Here is a 14,645-nt window from a genome sequence, read left to right on the forward strand (position 1 = left end):
GATGTGAGTTCTGTACAAAGCCACTGTAGTCAGGGTTGGTTGGCTTTTCCCTGTTTTTGTTTTGTTTTGTTTTGCTTTCACACCTAAGCAAATGTAATTTCCAAAGCCAAACATGAAGTTTATTTTTAAATTCATACAGTTTGGATTATCCATGCCATAATTCCCTGCTATGAGAGTTAGTGTGGTGAAGGTGCATGACAGAGGTATTTCTGCAGTGCAGGGTTGGGGCTGTAGGCTTTGCTGAAGTGGGGACCCAAGAAGTCTCCTGACTCCATTACATCCTCCTCCTTTGCAGACAGTGGCCTCAAAAGCCCCCATTAGTAAGTGCTGTTCCTAGGGTCCCACTGTTGTCCTTGGCCACATGTAATACTCAAAGGGTGGTCCTGTGCTCTATATTCATTGTCTGGGTGAGAGTGAGGACGTGAGGTGACACTTGATGTCTTTATAGCGAGGGCATGTTTCCTGATGCCGTAAGTAGACTGGCAGCAGTTCAGTGGGTCCCATATAACATTCCCCTATTTTCCAACTGGGAAGACTCACCCAAGACTGATGGAAATAGAATTGGCCTCTCTGTAGACCTTCCAGTGTCCCAGGCTTTTCTGAGTGGTTTCTGAGGAGGTTAAAGCTTCCTGCTCTCTCTCTCTCTCTCTCAGGTAGGTTGTGCAGAAGTCTCTCAGACGGTTCTTAGCCTCCAAGACTTAGGCCAGCACTTCATTTGCAGGATCATGATTATGTCCATCAGTCTTGCTTTCTCTGATGCTACTTTTGCTATGGTGGATGGGCATGGGGAAATGGTGGGGGCTAGGGGGAGGGTGGGAAGTTGGGGGTGGTTAGCACATATTATATTTTGGGATACTGTTGGTTGTGTCTGGAGATGATGAGACTTCTGATAATTTCAGACTTACATGTCTCTTACCTCTTCACACTAAGGCTAACCCAGTTCTCTGTCCAAAGACTATAGTAGTCGGCACTTTTTACATTATGATCTCTTGACTATTTCTTAATGATATATAGTGGAGCAGTTTGTGTATCATATTTCAAAAATTTCCCCCTTTGGGGTAAAACATGTCTGAAATTATTTGATTTTTCTTTTTTTAAAGAAAAACACACCAACCTTTTAAGTTCCATGGCTGTGTGAGTTAAAGTGGTTTTCTGGAACACAAATGGGCAAATAGTGTATAGAATGTCATTAGAATCATGATGTCACTGTCACTGGTCCTGGGGTTGCCAGGCCTTTTCTGATTATCAGATGCAACAAATGACGTCCAATTTTATTGACCAGTTTGGCTTCAACGATGAGAAGTTTGCAGACCAAGACGACATTGGCAAGTGAGTATATTTTAATATTTCCTTAATGTCCGCCCCCCCCCCCACCCACACACACACTTTGTAATTATATTTGTGGTTCTCCTGTCTGCATGTATTTTGTAGCTTCTCTGAATTGTAGGTCCCACTGCCATTTTCTTGGTGATTGATACAAAACTAAGAGCAGAGCCAAGGGACCCTGGGGATTGGACAGGGCACTGGAACCTTTCCTAGGGACTTGTGTTTATTAAGTGATCTTTGTTTTTGAGATTAGTCTCACTGTGTTATCCCCTACTGATGCTGGATCTGTGAGCTCAAGCATCCTCCTGTCTTAGCTTGCTAAGTTAGAATATGGTAGGATAGATGCCTGCCATTGCTTCCAGCTTACCTTTTTTACAAAGACCCCAGCTACTATTCTGCTCTTCTCGGTATACCATTACTACAAGTGATTCTGTAATTCCTTCCCATGTTTGCTTCCTGATCAAGGTGTCACCGACTGTCCAGCACATTGTTTAGTACTGCATTCTTGCAGATGATCAGGGCAGCAGGACCAACCAGCCTTGCTTGTATGTGCTCTCTGCTCTGGGGAAGTCCCTATAAGGAAGGAGGTTTGGGTTATTTTACAAAAGCCAAGCACTTTAACCATTGCTCCGTAGTCGGGGTCAAAGACAGAGAGGGAATTAGAAACTGGCAGAGCAGAGAAAGGAGATGTGCAGATGACTGGCAGAATGGAGGACCAGCATCTTGCATCCTGCCTGGGAATGAGAACACACCACCCAATATGAAGATCGTTGGTTATTGAGAACAGAGGTGAAGGGAAATTTTAAGCCACTGTGATTATATGTCAGGTAGTGACTCTCACTGAGTCCACTGAGGCACCATAGCAGTAGTTTGCAGCAGGTATGGGACTTGAGCTAGTGTAGGGTGTTTTATTACACATTGAGTTTGGACTCTGGGAAGCTAAAATCTTTTCACAGTGCACTGCATGAACATGCTCTGCAGGCACTCTGGAGCAGGGGCTCTACTGTAAACAGCATGCACTAAGACACCCAGCGACTCCCCTCATTGGCTTATTTCTATCCAGATAGAAAAACACGATACAAGGCATTGATCTGTTTGCTATGTGAACAATCTACGTAGGATCAGAATACACACACACCCTATCCCTACCCCATCTCCTCTTGACATCTTGGATTTTCCCCATCTGGACTCTAGTTTTACTAGTTCAGAATTGACATTCTCTTTTAGAACAAATGCTTAGCCTGATAACTGGTTAGAACGGAGCTTTGACGATTAATGACATTGTCCCACAGTTTATAATCATGTAGCTCATCATGGCTGCTTTTACCCATCCCTGTCATGCTTTCAAGGAGGCAGGATGGCAGGATTGCCTGTGTGTTTCATGTACGAATTGGTCCCAGTACCTAACAATGCTTTTGTGCTTTTTCATGTTTGGACTTGATTGTTTGGAAGCTTTTTTCTTGGTTTTGTTGTTGTGATCCTTGCAACCATAATTAGCACAGAAGTTAGAAATGCGCTGTTGAAAGGTGTCACGGCCTCAAAGCATCATCTCAGCTGCTCCCATCTCAACTCTTCCCTGCATCCACTCTTTAGTACCAGGGAGGGCACCATTGAATACAGCAAGGAGGGTTTGTGCATTACTCATGCAGAGTGCATTGATAATATAAATACTTGAAATTGTGAGGATTTCAGAGCACTGTTTATAGCCACCTATGGATGACAACAATTCTTATGTTTTCTTCATAGTGTTTCCTTTGATCGGGTGTCAGATATCAACTTTACTCTCAATACAAATGAAAGTGTAAGTATAAACGCTTTCTGTTGTGATGTGCCACTGGAGAAGTGGAGAATTGTCTTGAGTTTTGCTGGAGGCTGCAAGTGGTTGTCCCGAGCTGTAGGCTCTTTTGCCCTATGGGATCCCACATCCCAGTTATCCTAATGAGTATCACTTGCTCATGATGTCTGCCTGGACCTGCAAGTAGGAGTTTGCAACCTTGGCTAATAGGACCCTGCCACTATGATTGTACCACAGACATTTGGCCTTGGTTTCTCATCTCTGTTGCATGAAAAGAACATAAGTTGGATCAATATCAAGCTCTCTGCCAGACTTCTCTTATAAACAAGACATTGTGGCATTTTAATGGGGCTGTCCTGATTTTAGGTTGAATATCATGAGAATCTGCTTTTACTTGCTGTTGGTGAGGTAGAATAACTCCTCAGGTTATAGCAGTTCTTTATGACTTTCTGGGCTGGTAACAGGAAGGACCCATGTCATTTCCTTGTTGGTCATATTGAAGACTTATCTTTGATCAAAGAGGAAGCTCAGAATGAAATGGGCAGTCCTGTGAGGAACAAGTGAGCTCATATTCAGGCCTTTTTCATGCTAACTTAAAATTCAATCTTTCCCAGGAATTTTTTGTTACTTACACAGAAGCCAACATTTTATTTTATGTTTATGCTTTATTTGGGCATATGTGATAGGTACCATTTTTTGAAAAGCAAATGTAAAATCACAATTTTCATTGGTAATATGGGAGAGAAGATAGTTCTGACTTCAGTTGTGTTTTTCTCTTTTCTTTACTTTTTTTCTGTAGGGAAATATTGCCCTGTTTGAAGCATGTTGTAAAGAACGGATACAGCAGTTTGATGATGGCGGCTCTGATGAAGAGGACATCTGGGAGGAGAAGCACATTGCATTTACCCCAGAATCCCAGAGGAGGTCCAGGTGAGCCATGGCACCACCAATGTAGGCTGAGCCCGAGGCCAGTGCTTTATTCTAACAGGAGGAATGCTCTTAAGAATGGATGGAGAGGTGGCTCAGCAGTTAGGAACACTGACTGCATTTCCTGAGGACCTGGGTTCAATTCTCAGACCCACATAGCAGCTCTCAAACTGTCTATAATTCTAGTTTCAGGGGAATCTTACATCCTCACACAGACAGACATACAGGCAAAACACCAATGAACATAGGACAAAATAATTAGGTATTTAAAAAAATAAATGGAGGCAGAGGCAGGCAGATTTCGGAGTTAGAGGACAGCCTGGTCTACAGAGTGAGTTCCAGGACAGCCAGGACTACACAGAGAAACCCCCATCTCAAAAAAGCCAAAAGGGAAAAAAAAAAAAAAGGATGGATGGAGGACTGGAGAGATGAGCCAGTGCTTACGAACACTTGCTGCTTATTCTGAAGACCTGAGTTAGATTCCCAGTACCACGTGACAGCTCGTAGCCATGGCAGCTTCAGTTCTGAGGGATTCAGTGCCCTCTTCTGGCCTTTATTGGTACCAGGCACAGAAATGGTGCGAGCAAAACACCCACATACATTAAATAAACAAGCAAAAAAAAAATAAATAAAAGGGAGGATGTTCTGGTCTGCTCTGTCTTTTTAGCAGCATGACTCTTTACACAAGAGCCATGGAAGTTGATCCCATATTCAGGCCTTTTTCATGCTAACTTAAAATTCAATCTTTTTTTCTTCTTTTCTTTTAACTTGGTTTTCCTTTGCAAGTAACTTAATGAAAATTTATTTATTTATTTATTTATTTAGGGTGAACATGTTTGTGCTTGCACATGTATGCTATGGCACATGTGTGCAAGTCAGAGGCATCTTGGAGTGATCAATTTGTTTGTTTGTTTGTTTGTTTTTGGATACTGATCCTGGGGATCAAATTTAGCTTGTCAGGCTTGACAGGAAGCACATTTACTCACAGAACCATCTCTGTCCTGCAAGTAGTGTCTCGTCAGCAACATCCTCCTAGTTCAGAAAAACTTTTTTCAAACCAGAAGCCATATCAGGAGTTTGTACATAGACAGTGGAAGTCAACACCCTAAGCTCTGGTGTATACAGGATGATGAGAAGGAAAGATTTGGGCCAGGCAGTAGTTGAGCATACCTTTAATCCCAGGCAGACAGATCTCTTGGGTTCAAAGACAGCCAAGACTACATAGAGAAGTCCTGTCTTGAAAAAAAAAAAGGACAAAAGAAAGGTCTAGAAAGATTCTTAGTGTCTTTGGCACACATCAAACCTTCCTCTAAGAAGCAGTCATAGGTGAACATGGTCCAGTTGAAGAGCAGTATGCTTGCTTCTACCCTTTAGGTGACCTTTAGAGTTTTCTGGACACGGCTGGTCTCTGGTGGAGCAGCCGTAAATGTCGCAGTGTTGTTTTGCAGCTCCGGCAGCACGGACAGTGAAGAAAGTACCGACTCTGAAGAAGAGGACGGGGCCAGGCAGGACCTGCTCGAGTCCAGCAGTGCCAACACAGAGGACAAAATGGAGGTGGATCTCAATGAGCGTGAGTCACGCTGTCCTTATGAGTTAGTTCTAGTGCTTGAAATTGCCTGTTCCTGAAACTTGAAAATAGAGTAGCCTGTGGCATCTGAGATGGCCTCTGAGGCACAGTTGACCTAAAAGCACTGTTGCCACACCATGTGACTTCCTTGTAGGTTTGCATTTCCAGAATATCATGTATGGAGGGACAAATTGAATATGCTTGGATGATTGGCATGATCATTGTTTTTACAAGTCTAGCTGGGAGCATGGGGTCCCCACACTTGCATCTAGTTCCAGGAGCTGACGCTGTAACAGTGGAAAAGCTACAGAATGGGGCAGTAATGATAACACTGCCATTCCCAAAGTCCTGAGTTCAGGCAGGTCATTCACAACTGTCTCCAGCTCTGTGGGATCTGACACCCTCGGCACCTGCATACAAAGACACATGCATGTACATAATTAAAAAGGAGAGAACACAGGCCACAGAAATGAGGAAATAATTATGTATTATAGAGTCCTGATTGGAATTCACTAGGAGAATCAAATTAGGCTCAGGCAATTTTAAACATTTCTTTACAATTTATTTGTGAAACTCCAAACTTTAGGCTTGTTGAGCTGGTCCACATTTGTGCCCTCTTGCTTATTAACTAGAAGACTTGAATTTGCTGCCTTTTAAAATGTTACTAACTTTAAAAAACAAAACAAAAAAACTTAGGGGGAGAGGGTTGCTCATATGAAAGCTGCATGGTGTGATTGAAGACTTTCCCAAGCCTGACCCTGTTGCTGTGGCGGCCTGTATATCTTTGGTTCTTGTGAAGCCTCACAGCCAGACATGGCTTTAGCAGTCATCCTACAGATTTCCATACGGTTCCAGTCCTCCTCATTCTCCAGTCGGAAAGGTCTGTGTCTTCAGGCACAGGGCCTGGACTTCCCTGCCCTTGGGTTCAGGTCCACATGTTTATGTGCCAGACGGTAGGCCTATAATGGTGAATTGCCAAAGTCTCTACCCTCTGCCTTAGTTCCTCCTGGTAGTAGTAAGCACTCCTGAGCAGGTGCGGAGAGAGCTGCATCTGGCAGATTTCCTGAGGGTGTGCTGCCCCAGTGCCACTGACAAGGCCATTCGAAAAGGAAACAGCCAGCAAGAAGGCAGGCAGGGTCCTACGGGCTGGTGAGTGTGACTCTGGAACAGGGTAGGGTCAGGTGAGGCCAGATCAAGAATTGACTTTTTAACATTTTGTTTTTAGTTATGTTTATATGTATATTATTTGTGGGTCTGTACACGTAAGTCAGAGTCCAGAGGTACAGCCTCTCTTGAAGATCCTGTAGCTTGGCTGGAATTGCAGGTGGTTATGAACCAGCAACCTGTGTGGGTGCTAGGGACTGAACTTATGTCTTCCAGTAGTTTGTGCTCTCAGCCACTGAGCCATTCTCCAGCCCCCAAGAATTGAGTTTTGAAGGTTGTAGGGAACTGCTGAGCACTTTGCAGACAGAACTCAAAGCAACAGTGAAAGAACTGAACCTGGTCATAGGGAGTCAGGAGGAGGAGGGAGCTCTGGCATCAGCAAGGATGCTTTCTCATGGGCTCTGCTCCTGGCATTTCACACATTCACTCTGTTGTGCAATAGATCCACTAGAGCATTCCTATCTGTCCCCACCAAGCAACCCTTATTGCCCTTGATCTCAGTGCTGCTGATGTTTGGCTCTGGCTAGTCTAGGTGTCCCAGACATTCAAAGTCATTTGTGTCATTTGGGACTGGTATTCCACTTGACAATGTCCTTAAGTTCATTCCCTGATACAGTTGGTACAGGATTACTACTACTACCACCACCACCACCACCACCACCACCACCACTACTACTTTATCATCATCATCATCATCTTTAATCTTTTTTTTTTACAGTCCAGTAGTTATCCCTATCTCATTCTACCTTTCAACAGTTCTTCATCCCTTTCCTCCTCCCCAGTCTCCAAAAAGATGCCCCCACCTCACCCCCCCCCCCAAGGGAGGGATCTGGGTAGGAGATGGGAAGGGGAGGGGAGAAGGCGAACATGATCAGATATGGGGGAGGGGGGACAGAAGTGAAGCCCCGAGGGCCAGCAGAATGAATGTAAATATGCAACCAGGAAGGTGGGGGACCCTCTAGAACGTACTAGGAACCTGGTAGGTGAGAGACTCAATAGGCCTCAAAGGGAGGGACTTTGCATGAAATGTCCAACAGTGGGGAGAAGAAACTAGTAGAGTTCACCTCCAGTAGAGAGGACATCAAGTGGAGGGATGGGGTTGCCATCCTATAGTCAAAAACACTGACCCAGAATTGTTCTGTCTAAAAGAACTTCAGGGACAAAAATGGAGAGGAGACTGAGGGAAAGGAGGTCCAGTGACCTGCCTAACTTAGGATCCATCTCAGTGGAGGCTCCAAGGTCTGGCACTATTACTAATATGATGTGCTTACAGACAGGAGCCTAGCATGGCTGTCCTCCAAGAGGCCCAACAATGAGCTGACTGACACAGAAGCAGATACTTACACCCAACCAATGAACTGAAAGCAGGGACCCCTGCTTGAATTAGGTTGAATTAGGGAAAGCCTGGAAGAAGTTGAGGAGGGCAACCCCACAGGATTTTTTTCTTTTAAAGCTAAAGAATTTCCAGAATTTCTGGGCATTGTGACACATGCCTATACTCTCACCACTTGGGAGGTGCAAGGGAATCAGGAGTTTAGGGTCACTCTCGCCTGCCCAGCAAATTTGAGGCCAGCCTAAGCTGTAGACCTTATGTCAGAAAGCCAAAGAGAAACTAGGAAAAGAAAAAGGAGTGTTAAAGGGTGGGGTGGGGGAGGGGTGGACAGATGGATTCTGAAGGAAGTGAGCTGGTAATGACATGTTTAAATGTCTCTGCTGTATGTCGAGGGGAATGTCTGGGTGATATTTGTGTTTACTTCAGCACCACAGGTCAGCAGCTCTGAGGGGCTGCACCCTAACACGTGCCACATGCATGTGCATGCACATGAGCACACACTCTGCCTCTGTCCCTGAAGTCCTCCTAGGTTCTACAGAGTTTTGAGCAATTTCTGCTGTTAGGCCTGGCTCGTTAACTCTGGAAAGTACTGTCACACATCCCTAGAGGACAGAGTTCCTTCTCTGCAGTCTGAACTGTGCAGTAAAGTCTCACACAACAGACTGGTCCAAGAACTTTGCATATGGTAAGCAGGAAAAATAACTGTTGGTTGGAATTTTTGTATGTACTTTGAATAATATTTCTATTGGGAAATATTCCTAGGAATTGAGTTTCTAGATGAAAAGCCACAAGTGCTCCTTCCACTCCAGTGATTGTGCCAGCCCCACCCCTAGTGCCACCATGTTAAATTTTCTCCCATGGCAACTACTTCCTTATCTACTAATCTGATTTTGAGAAATAATTTCCTTTTATTTTATTTTATTTATTTATTTATTTATTCCTTATCTACTAATCTGATTTTGAGAAATAATTTCCTTTTATTTGAGGGTACATGAGGTCTGCCTCGGCTCAGATCTCCCAGCCCCAAGTTTCTCAAGTGTCTGGAACGACAGGCACACCCTACCACACTCAGCCTCAGAAAGAGTCACTTGTTAAACTCAAGGGCTAAAGGCTCCAAATGATAATGCTCCCTCATTTCAGCGCCCACCTGGTCAGCCAACTTTGACGTCCCAATGGACACCACCCATGGCGCTCCCTTAGACTCCGTGGGATCCGATGTCTGGAGCACAGAGGAGCCAATGCCAACTAAAGACACAGGCTGGGCTTCCTTTTCAGAATTCACATCCTCCCTGAGGTGAGCAGTTGTGTGTTTTCTTAATGTCTGCAGAGGGAGGCAGGAAGTACATGTGCCTTGGCTCACCTCTGAGGAACGACTAAGGCTGAGCAGAGGGTTGGGCCACACTGACCCAGCTGAGCACCACAGCAAAACAGAAGCTGCCCTGGGAAGATGGCTCCAGGGGGCTTAAGCAGGAGAGAAGGGAAGATGGTACCTGTAGAGCTGTGGTGCTTCAGATGCTCCACAGGTGGATTGAGGGGAGTAAGAGTGGGTGCCTGACCAGCCCTTGTGGGATGGCACAGATATAAGGCTGAGTCTGACTTTGCTTTGGATGTGAGCTTGTATTTCACTTGCCACCATCTAGTGCTATAGAGTGCCAACAGATCACTGTCGTTGCCAGTCCTAATGTTTGTTTTACTCAGTCACAGAGACCTTATTTCAGAATTTTCCTGAATAGCTTTGTCAACATTTGAATACTAAGTGAGGATTTCATGTTTCACTTTGTATAAACGAGGTATGTTCACACTGCTGACATCTGATTTTTCTCTTTTCTGAAAGCACAAAGGAGTCTTTAAGGAGTAATTCGCCTGTGGAAATGGAAACCAGCACTGAATCCGTGGACCCCTTGACACCTGGTGCAGCTGCCTTGGCCACTCAGCCAGAGGGTGAGTGCCGTATGCCAATGTGTTCACAGCAGGTAGGAAAGGCTAGACCAGGCTTAGGCTCAGACCAAAAGGAGGCAGGAAAATAAGAAAGTGGCTCTGATGTCCGTTGGTCATCACAGGAGAAGGGAGAAGAAACTATCTTGACAACCACAAAACAGGGGTTCCAGAAGGAGTTGGGTACCAAGTGTGAGTCCTGTCAGTGCTGAGGATAGGTAGATATTTTAGTTAGGATTTTATTGCTGTGAACAGACACCATGACCAAGACAACTCTTCCAAGGACAACATTTAATTGGAGCTGACTTACAGGTTCAGAGGTTCAGCCCATTATCATCAAGGCAGGAACATGGCAGCTTCCAGATAGGCATGGTGCAGGAGGAGCTGAGAGTTCTACATCTTTACCTGAAGACTGCTTGCTAGCAGAAGACTTACTTCCAGGCAGCTAGAATGAGGGTCTCAAAGCCCACGTGCACAGTAACACACCTACTCCAACAGGGCCACACCTTCTACTAGTGCCACTCCCTGGGCCAAGTATACACAAGCCATCACAGTATCTAAACCCAGAGAGAAAAGGAAACATAGGGCCCAGGGTAGAAAAGACCAAACTAAATGTCATGCTCCATCCTGTGCTAGAATATTCTCTGGAGTTGTACTGAGGCACGTGGGGGTGGGAACCTGGTCTAGGTTGTGGCCTGGGTTTTCCTCCCTATTTGAAGTGGTCACAGGTGTCTCAGTCCTAGGGGACTGTGTCACTGCTCAGAATATTTACCTTGTGCTCCTTGGACTGACCTTGAACCATTTGTAGACTGCCGAGGAGCCTTTTGGGAGAGTGCGATATGCACAGAGTATGGTAGGGATGGGATGTGTGTGGAGGCAAGAGCCTCAGGAAAGAGCAAAGCAGCAAGTTTCTGGGAAAAGAAAGAGGAAGTGAGCAGAGGCCTCAAGACATAACCAGAAAAGTGATGGGGACATCATCACTCCAAACATTTGAGCCCACAAAAGTTGTGTCGGAACTTTGTTGCCTTGTATTCTAGTTTGATTTTGTTGCTGTGATAAGACAAGAAGCAACATAGGAAAGAAAAAGTTTCACTTAGCTGGGCGTGGTGGCGCACGCCTTTAATCCCAGCACTTGGGAGGCAGAGGCAGGCGGATTCCTGAGTTCCAGGACAGCCTGGTCTACAAAGTGAGTTCCAGGACAGCCAGGGCTACACAGAGAAACCCTGTCTTGGAAAACCAAAAAAAAAAAAAAAAGAAAAAAAAGCTTCACTTGACCTACAGCTGCAGGTTATTCAGTTCATCATCTTAGGGAGCAAAGCAGGAACTCAGCCAGCTGGCCACATTGCCTCCACAGTCAAGAGCAGAGAGAGCAAAAGCACCACCTTGCGGCTGCTGTCTACTCAGCCAACTTTCCTCTCTTGTGCACAGTAGAGGGCCTGCCCCACAATTGGCTAGATCCATCAGTTAACATCTGTTGAGTCCCCCTCTCCAATCATCTGATAGAGTTATTCAGTTGAGACTTCATTGTAGCTGGTGTGATGGCTGAGCAGCTAGAGGCACAGAGTGCTCTCCTTTCCCTGGGCTTATACAGATTTGGAAGTTGGGATGTGGATACTGGGTTCAGATCTAGAAATCTGACAAGTCCAAGCTCATAACCGTTGAGCATACCATGTGGCTTTTATTGTAGATTAAAGGAAAGATCCCGGGGCTCATTCTCCTGTGTTGTAGAGTGGGTGTAGGAGCAGTGGGAGGAAGCTGGGACCATATGGACACAGCGCTAGGAAGGGTCTTTGGAACTTGCAGCCCTCCATTGAGGAAAACCTATGAGGGAGCCACCCTGGTGGGCATTTATAAGAGCCAGGTGCCCATTAATAATGTAGCCAGGCAGAGCTGCTACTCTTAACATCTTGAAGTGTAGGCAGGACTACGGCATGGGAGTCTGAGTAGAAAAGAGACTGAGCTCCAGGGTAAGTGTGGTAAATGTGACCGTCATCCACTGTGTGCACTTTCAGCACCAGGCAGTATGGCCATGGAAGCCAGCTCAGATGGGGAAGAGGATGCTGAGAGTACAGACAAGGTAACTGAGACCGTGATGAATGGCGGCATGAAGGAAACACTCAGCCTCACTGTAGACGCCAAGACAGAGACTGCAGTCTTCAAAAGGTAACCAGAGCCTGGGACTCCTACAGTGACAGCTTGTCGGGAGGAAATGGGGAAGAAACCGGACATGAACATGTTTAGATTCAACTGAGTACTCATAGGCTAACTTGTTATCTTTCTAATATCTCCATTAATGTTAACCGAGAGATGGAGAGTTTGGACCCCTAAAGTGCATTTTTCCTTATGTGTGTTGTCTTCAGAGTCTAGCAGATTGTCAGTGTTCAGGTATTTGACACAGCTTTGCTCATGATAGAACCTGACATGAACAGAGGCTGCAGATACTACTTGTCTACCTAAGGTGCAGTGGCATACAGACAGATTGAATTCTACAACTGTAATGCAATCATTGTAATTCAGCAGCAGTGGGATACTGCTAACACCCGACTTGATTTGAAAATAGCAGGCTCAGCTCTACAACTCATGGGATAGAAAAACAATCAGAATGAAAATTTAAATCTGGAAACTGTAGAGGGTAACAGAAACACTTCCATCAAGATTTTGGCCTGATCAGAGAAGTCATCTTTCACTGCCTAATGAGGGTACCATAAGACAAAACCATGAACTAGAGAAACAGATTATAGTATAATGATGTATATGGCAAATGTGACCAACACTCTTCTATTTAAAACTTACAAACTAGGGGCTGGAGAGGTAGCTTGGTTGGTGAAGAAGGGCTTGCAAGAATGAGGACCTGAGTGTGATCCTGAGTCCTCACATATAAGCTGGGTATGATGGCATGAACTTGGGGAGGCAGAAACAGGAGGAGCCCTATGTCTCAATGGCCAAGCCAGCCTAAAGTACTTGTTGGACCCCAAGTCCTAGTGTGAGGAACTAAAAGAACAAGGCGAATGGCTCCTTAAACACCTAAAGTTAAACTCTGGCCTCCATATGCATGCACACTCACATGAGTGTACATACACAAACAGATACACACTTGAATACATACAAGTCAAACGGCTCAGCAGGTAGAAGAATTTACCATGCAAGCTTGATGACTAGATTTTAGTTCCTGAAGCCCATGGAAGGAGAGAATAGAATTCTGAAAGTTGTCCTCTAAGACACACAAGTATACCCCACACATACACATAGAATACTAAATAAAGTATTTTTTTTTTAAAGATTAGCTAACAAAACCCAGCCAACTTGTTTTTCCCAATTTAGTTTATGTGTATGGATGTTTTGCCTGCATATTATATCTTCATCACATGTGTTCAGAAGCAGAAAAGGTCCCCTGAGACTGGAGCTGCAGATGGTTGTAAGGCACTTATGAGTGCTGGAAGTTGAGCGTAAGTCCTCTGGAAGAGTGGTCAGTTCTCTTAACCACTGAACCCTCTCTAGCCCCCAAACAAAAAGACTAAATCCAACTTAAACGAAGCCGGGCGTGGGGGCCGCACGCCTTTAAGCCCAGCAGGCGGAGGCAGGCGGATTTCTGTGTTCCAGGACAGCCAGGGCTACACAGAGAAACTCTGTGGGGGGGGGGGGGGGCGACAAAACACTTAAACAAAAGTTATACACATACATACAAACATGAATTTTATTATAATGAAGATTTCTGAAGAGAAGTTTGAAGATTACCGAAGCAAACATTACATAGACAGCTCAGTGCTGCGGAGACATCTGTCTGGTCAGATTAACCTTTAGGTTCAGTAAAAGTTCTTAGAAGGAATTTTGTCCCAAATACTCTTAGAGTATAGGTGGAAATTCAAGATTTCTAGTTTGCCTAGGTGACAAAAAGGCACAAGACCTGCCTGCCTCCTGTGCAGTCATCTACAAACACATGGGCATTGAAGCTGTGATGTTACTGCACTTGAATAGTGGGCCACAATGATGGAGGTAAAGAAGGTAGGACCACTTGGTGTTTGAGCCTTTGTCTAGAATGGCTATGTTCATCCTCAGCACTGTTTTAAAAAGTAAGGAAAAATCCAGTCCCCCTAAGCACCTTTTAAAGCAACTGCAGGAGGATTATGAGAATACAAATACAATTGGGGGCGGGGGATGGTCCACAATTCCACAGGTAAAGTGCTTACTGTGTAAGTATGAGGACTTTAGATCCCCAACATCCATGTAAAAAGTTAGCACAGCTGTATGCAGCTGTAATCCCAAAGGACAGGCAGATCCTGGAAACCTCCTGGCTGTGCAGCTTAGCTTAAATAGTGAGCTTCAGGGGGTCCCAAATAATGTGAGAAACAGTTGAAGAAGACAATGCAATATCAACCTTTTGATCTTCACCAGTACATAGATGGGCCAAGTACACAGTCACATGTCACACCCGCATAAGAGAGATACCAGCTATGCATAGGGACTTGTGCCTGTCATCTCAGCTGTAGGGAAAGTCACTGTTCCTTGTCCTGCTGAATATTGTCTAAAGCACATTCGTAAGAGAATGCATACACACTTCAGTGCCAGTGCTCATTCTCTAAGCACTTTGCCTGTGTTGT

At 45.0% G+C, this 14,645-nt stretch overlaps 1 protein-coding gene across 12 annotated transcripts in view; it reads left to right on the top strand.

Annotated features, from left to right (window-relative positions):
- The window catches only part of Ppp6r3 (protein phosphatase 6 regulatory subunit 3), a 120,251-nt gene that overhangs the window by 99,521 nt on the left and 6,085 nt on the right, over positions 1–14,645 (top strand). For 6 of the 12 annotated variants that reach the window (XM_029472604.2, XM_029472607.2, XM_029472613.2 and 3 more), the window contains 7 exons: positions 1,232–1,329; positions 3,073–3,127; positions 3,921–4,051; positions 5,497–5,618; positions 9,253–9,406; positions 9,947–10,053; positions 12,060–12,210. In XM_029472604.2, the coding sequence (XP_029328464.1) occupies positions 1,232–1,329; positions 3,073–3,127; positions 3,921–4,051; positions 5,497–5,618; positions 9,253–9,406; positions 9,947–10,053; positions 12,060–12,210 (818 nt within the window). The remainder of the gene's footprint in view (positions 1–1,231; positions 1,330–3,072; positions 3,128–3,920; positions 4,052–5,496; positions 5,619–9,252; positions 9,407–9,946; positions 10,054–12,059; positions 12,211–14,645) is intronic. The other 6 variants (XM_029472611.2, XM_029472612.2, XM_029472614.2 and 3 more) reach the window with 2 other exon arrangements.

Source organism: Mus caroli, unplaced genomic scaffold (assembly GCF_978045245.1).
Source record: "Mus caroli unplaced genomic scaffold, Mus_caroli_1 scaffold_20, whole genome shotgun sequence".
NCBI lineage: Eukaryota > Metazoa > Chordata > Mammalia > Rodentia > Muridae > Mus > Mus caroli.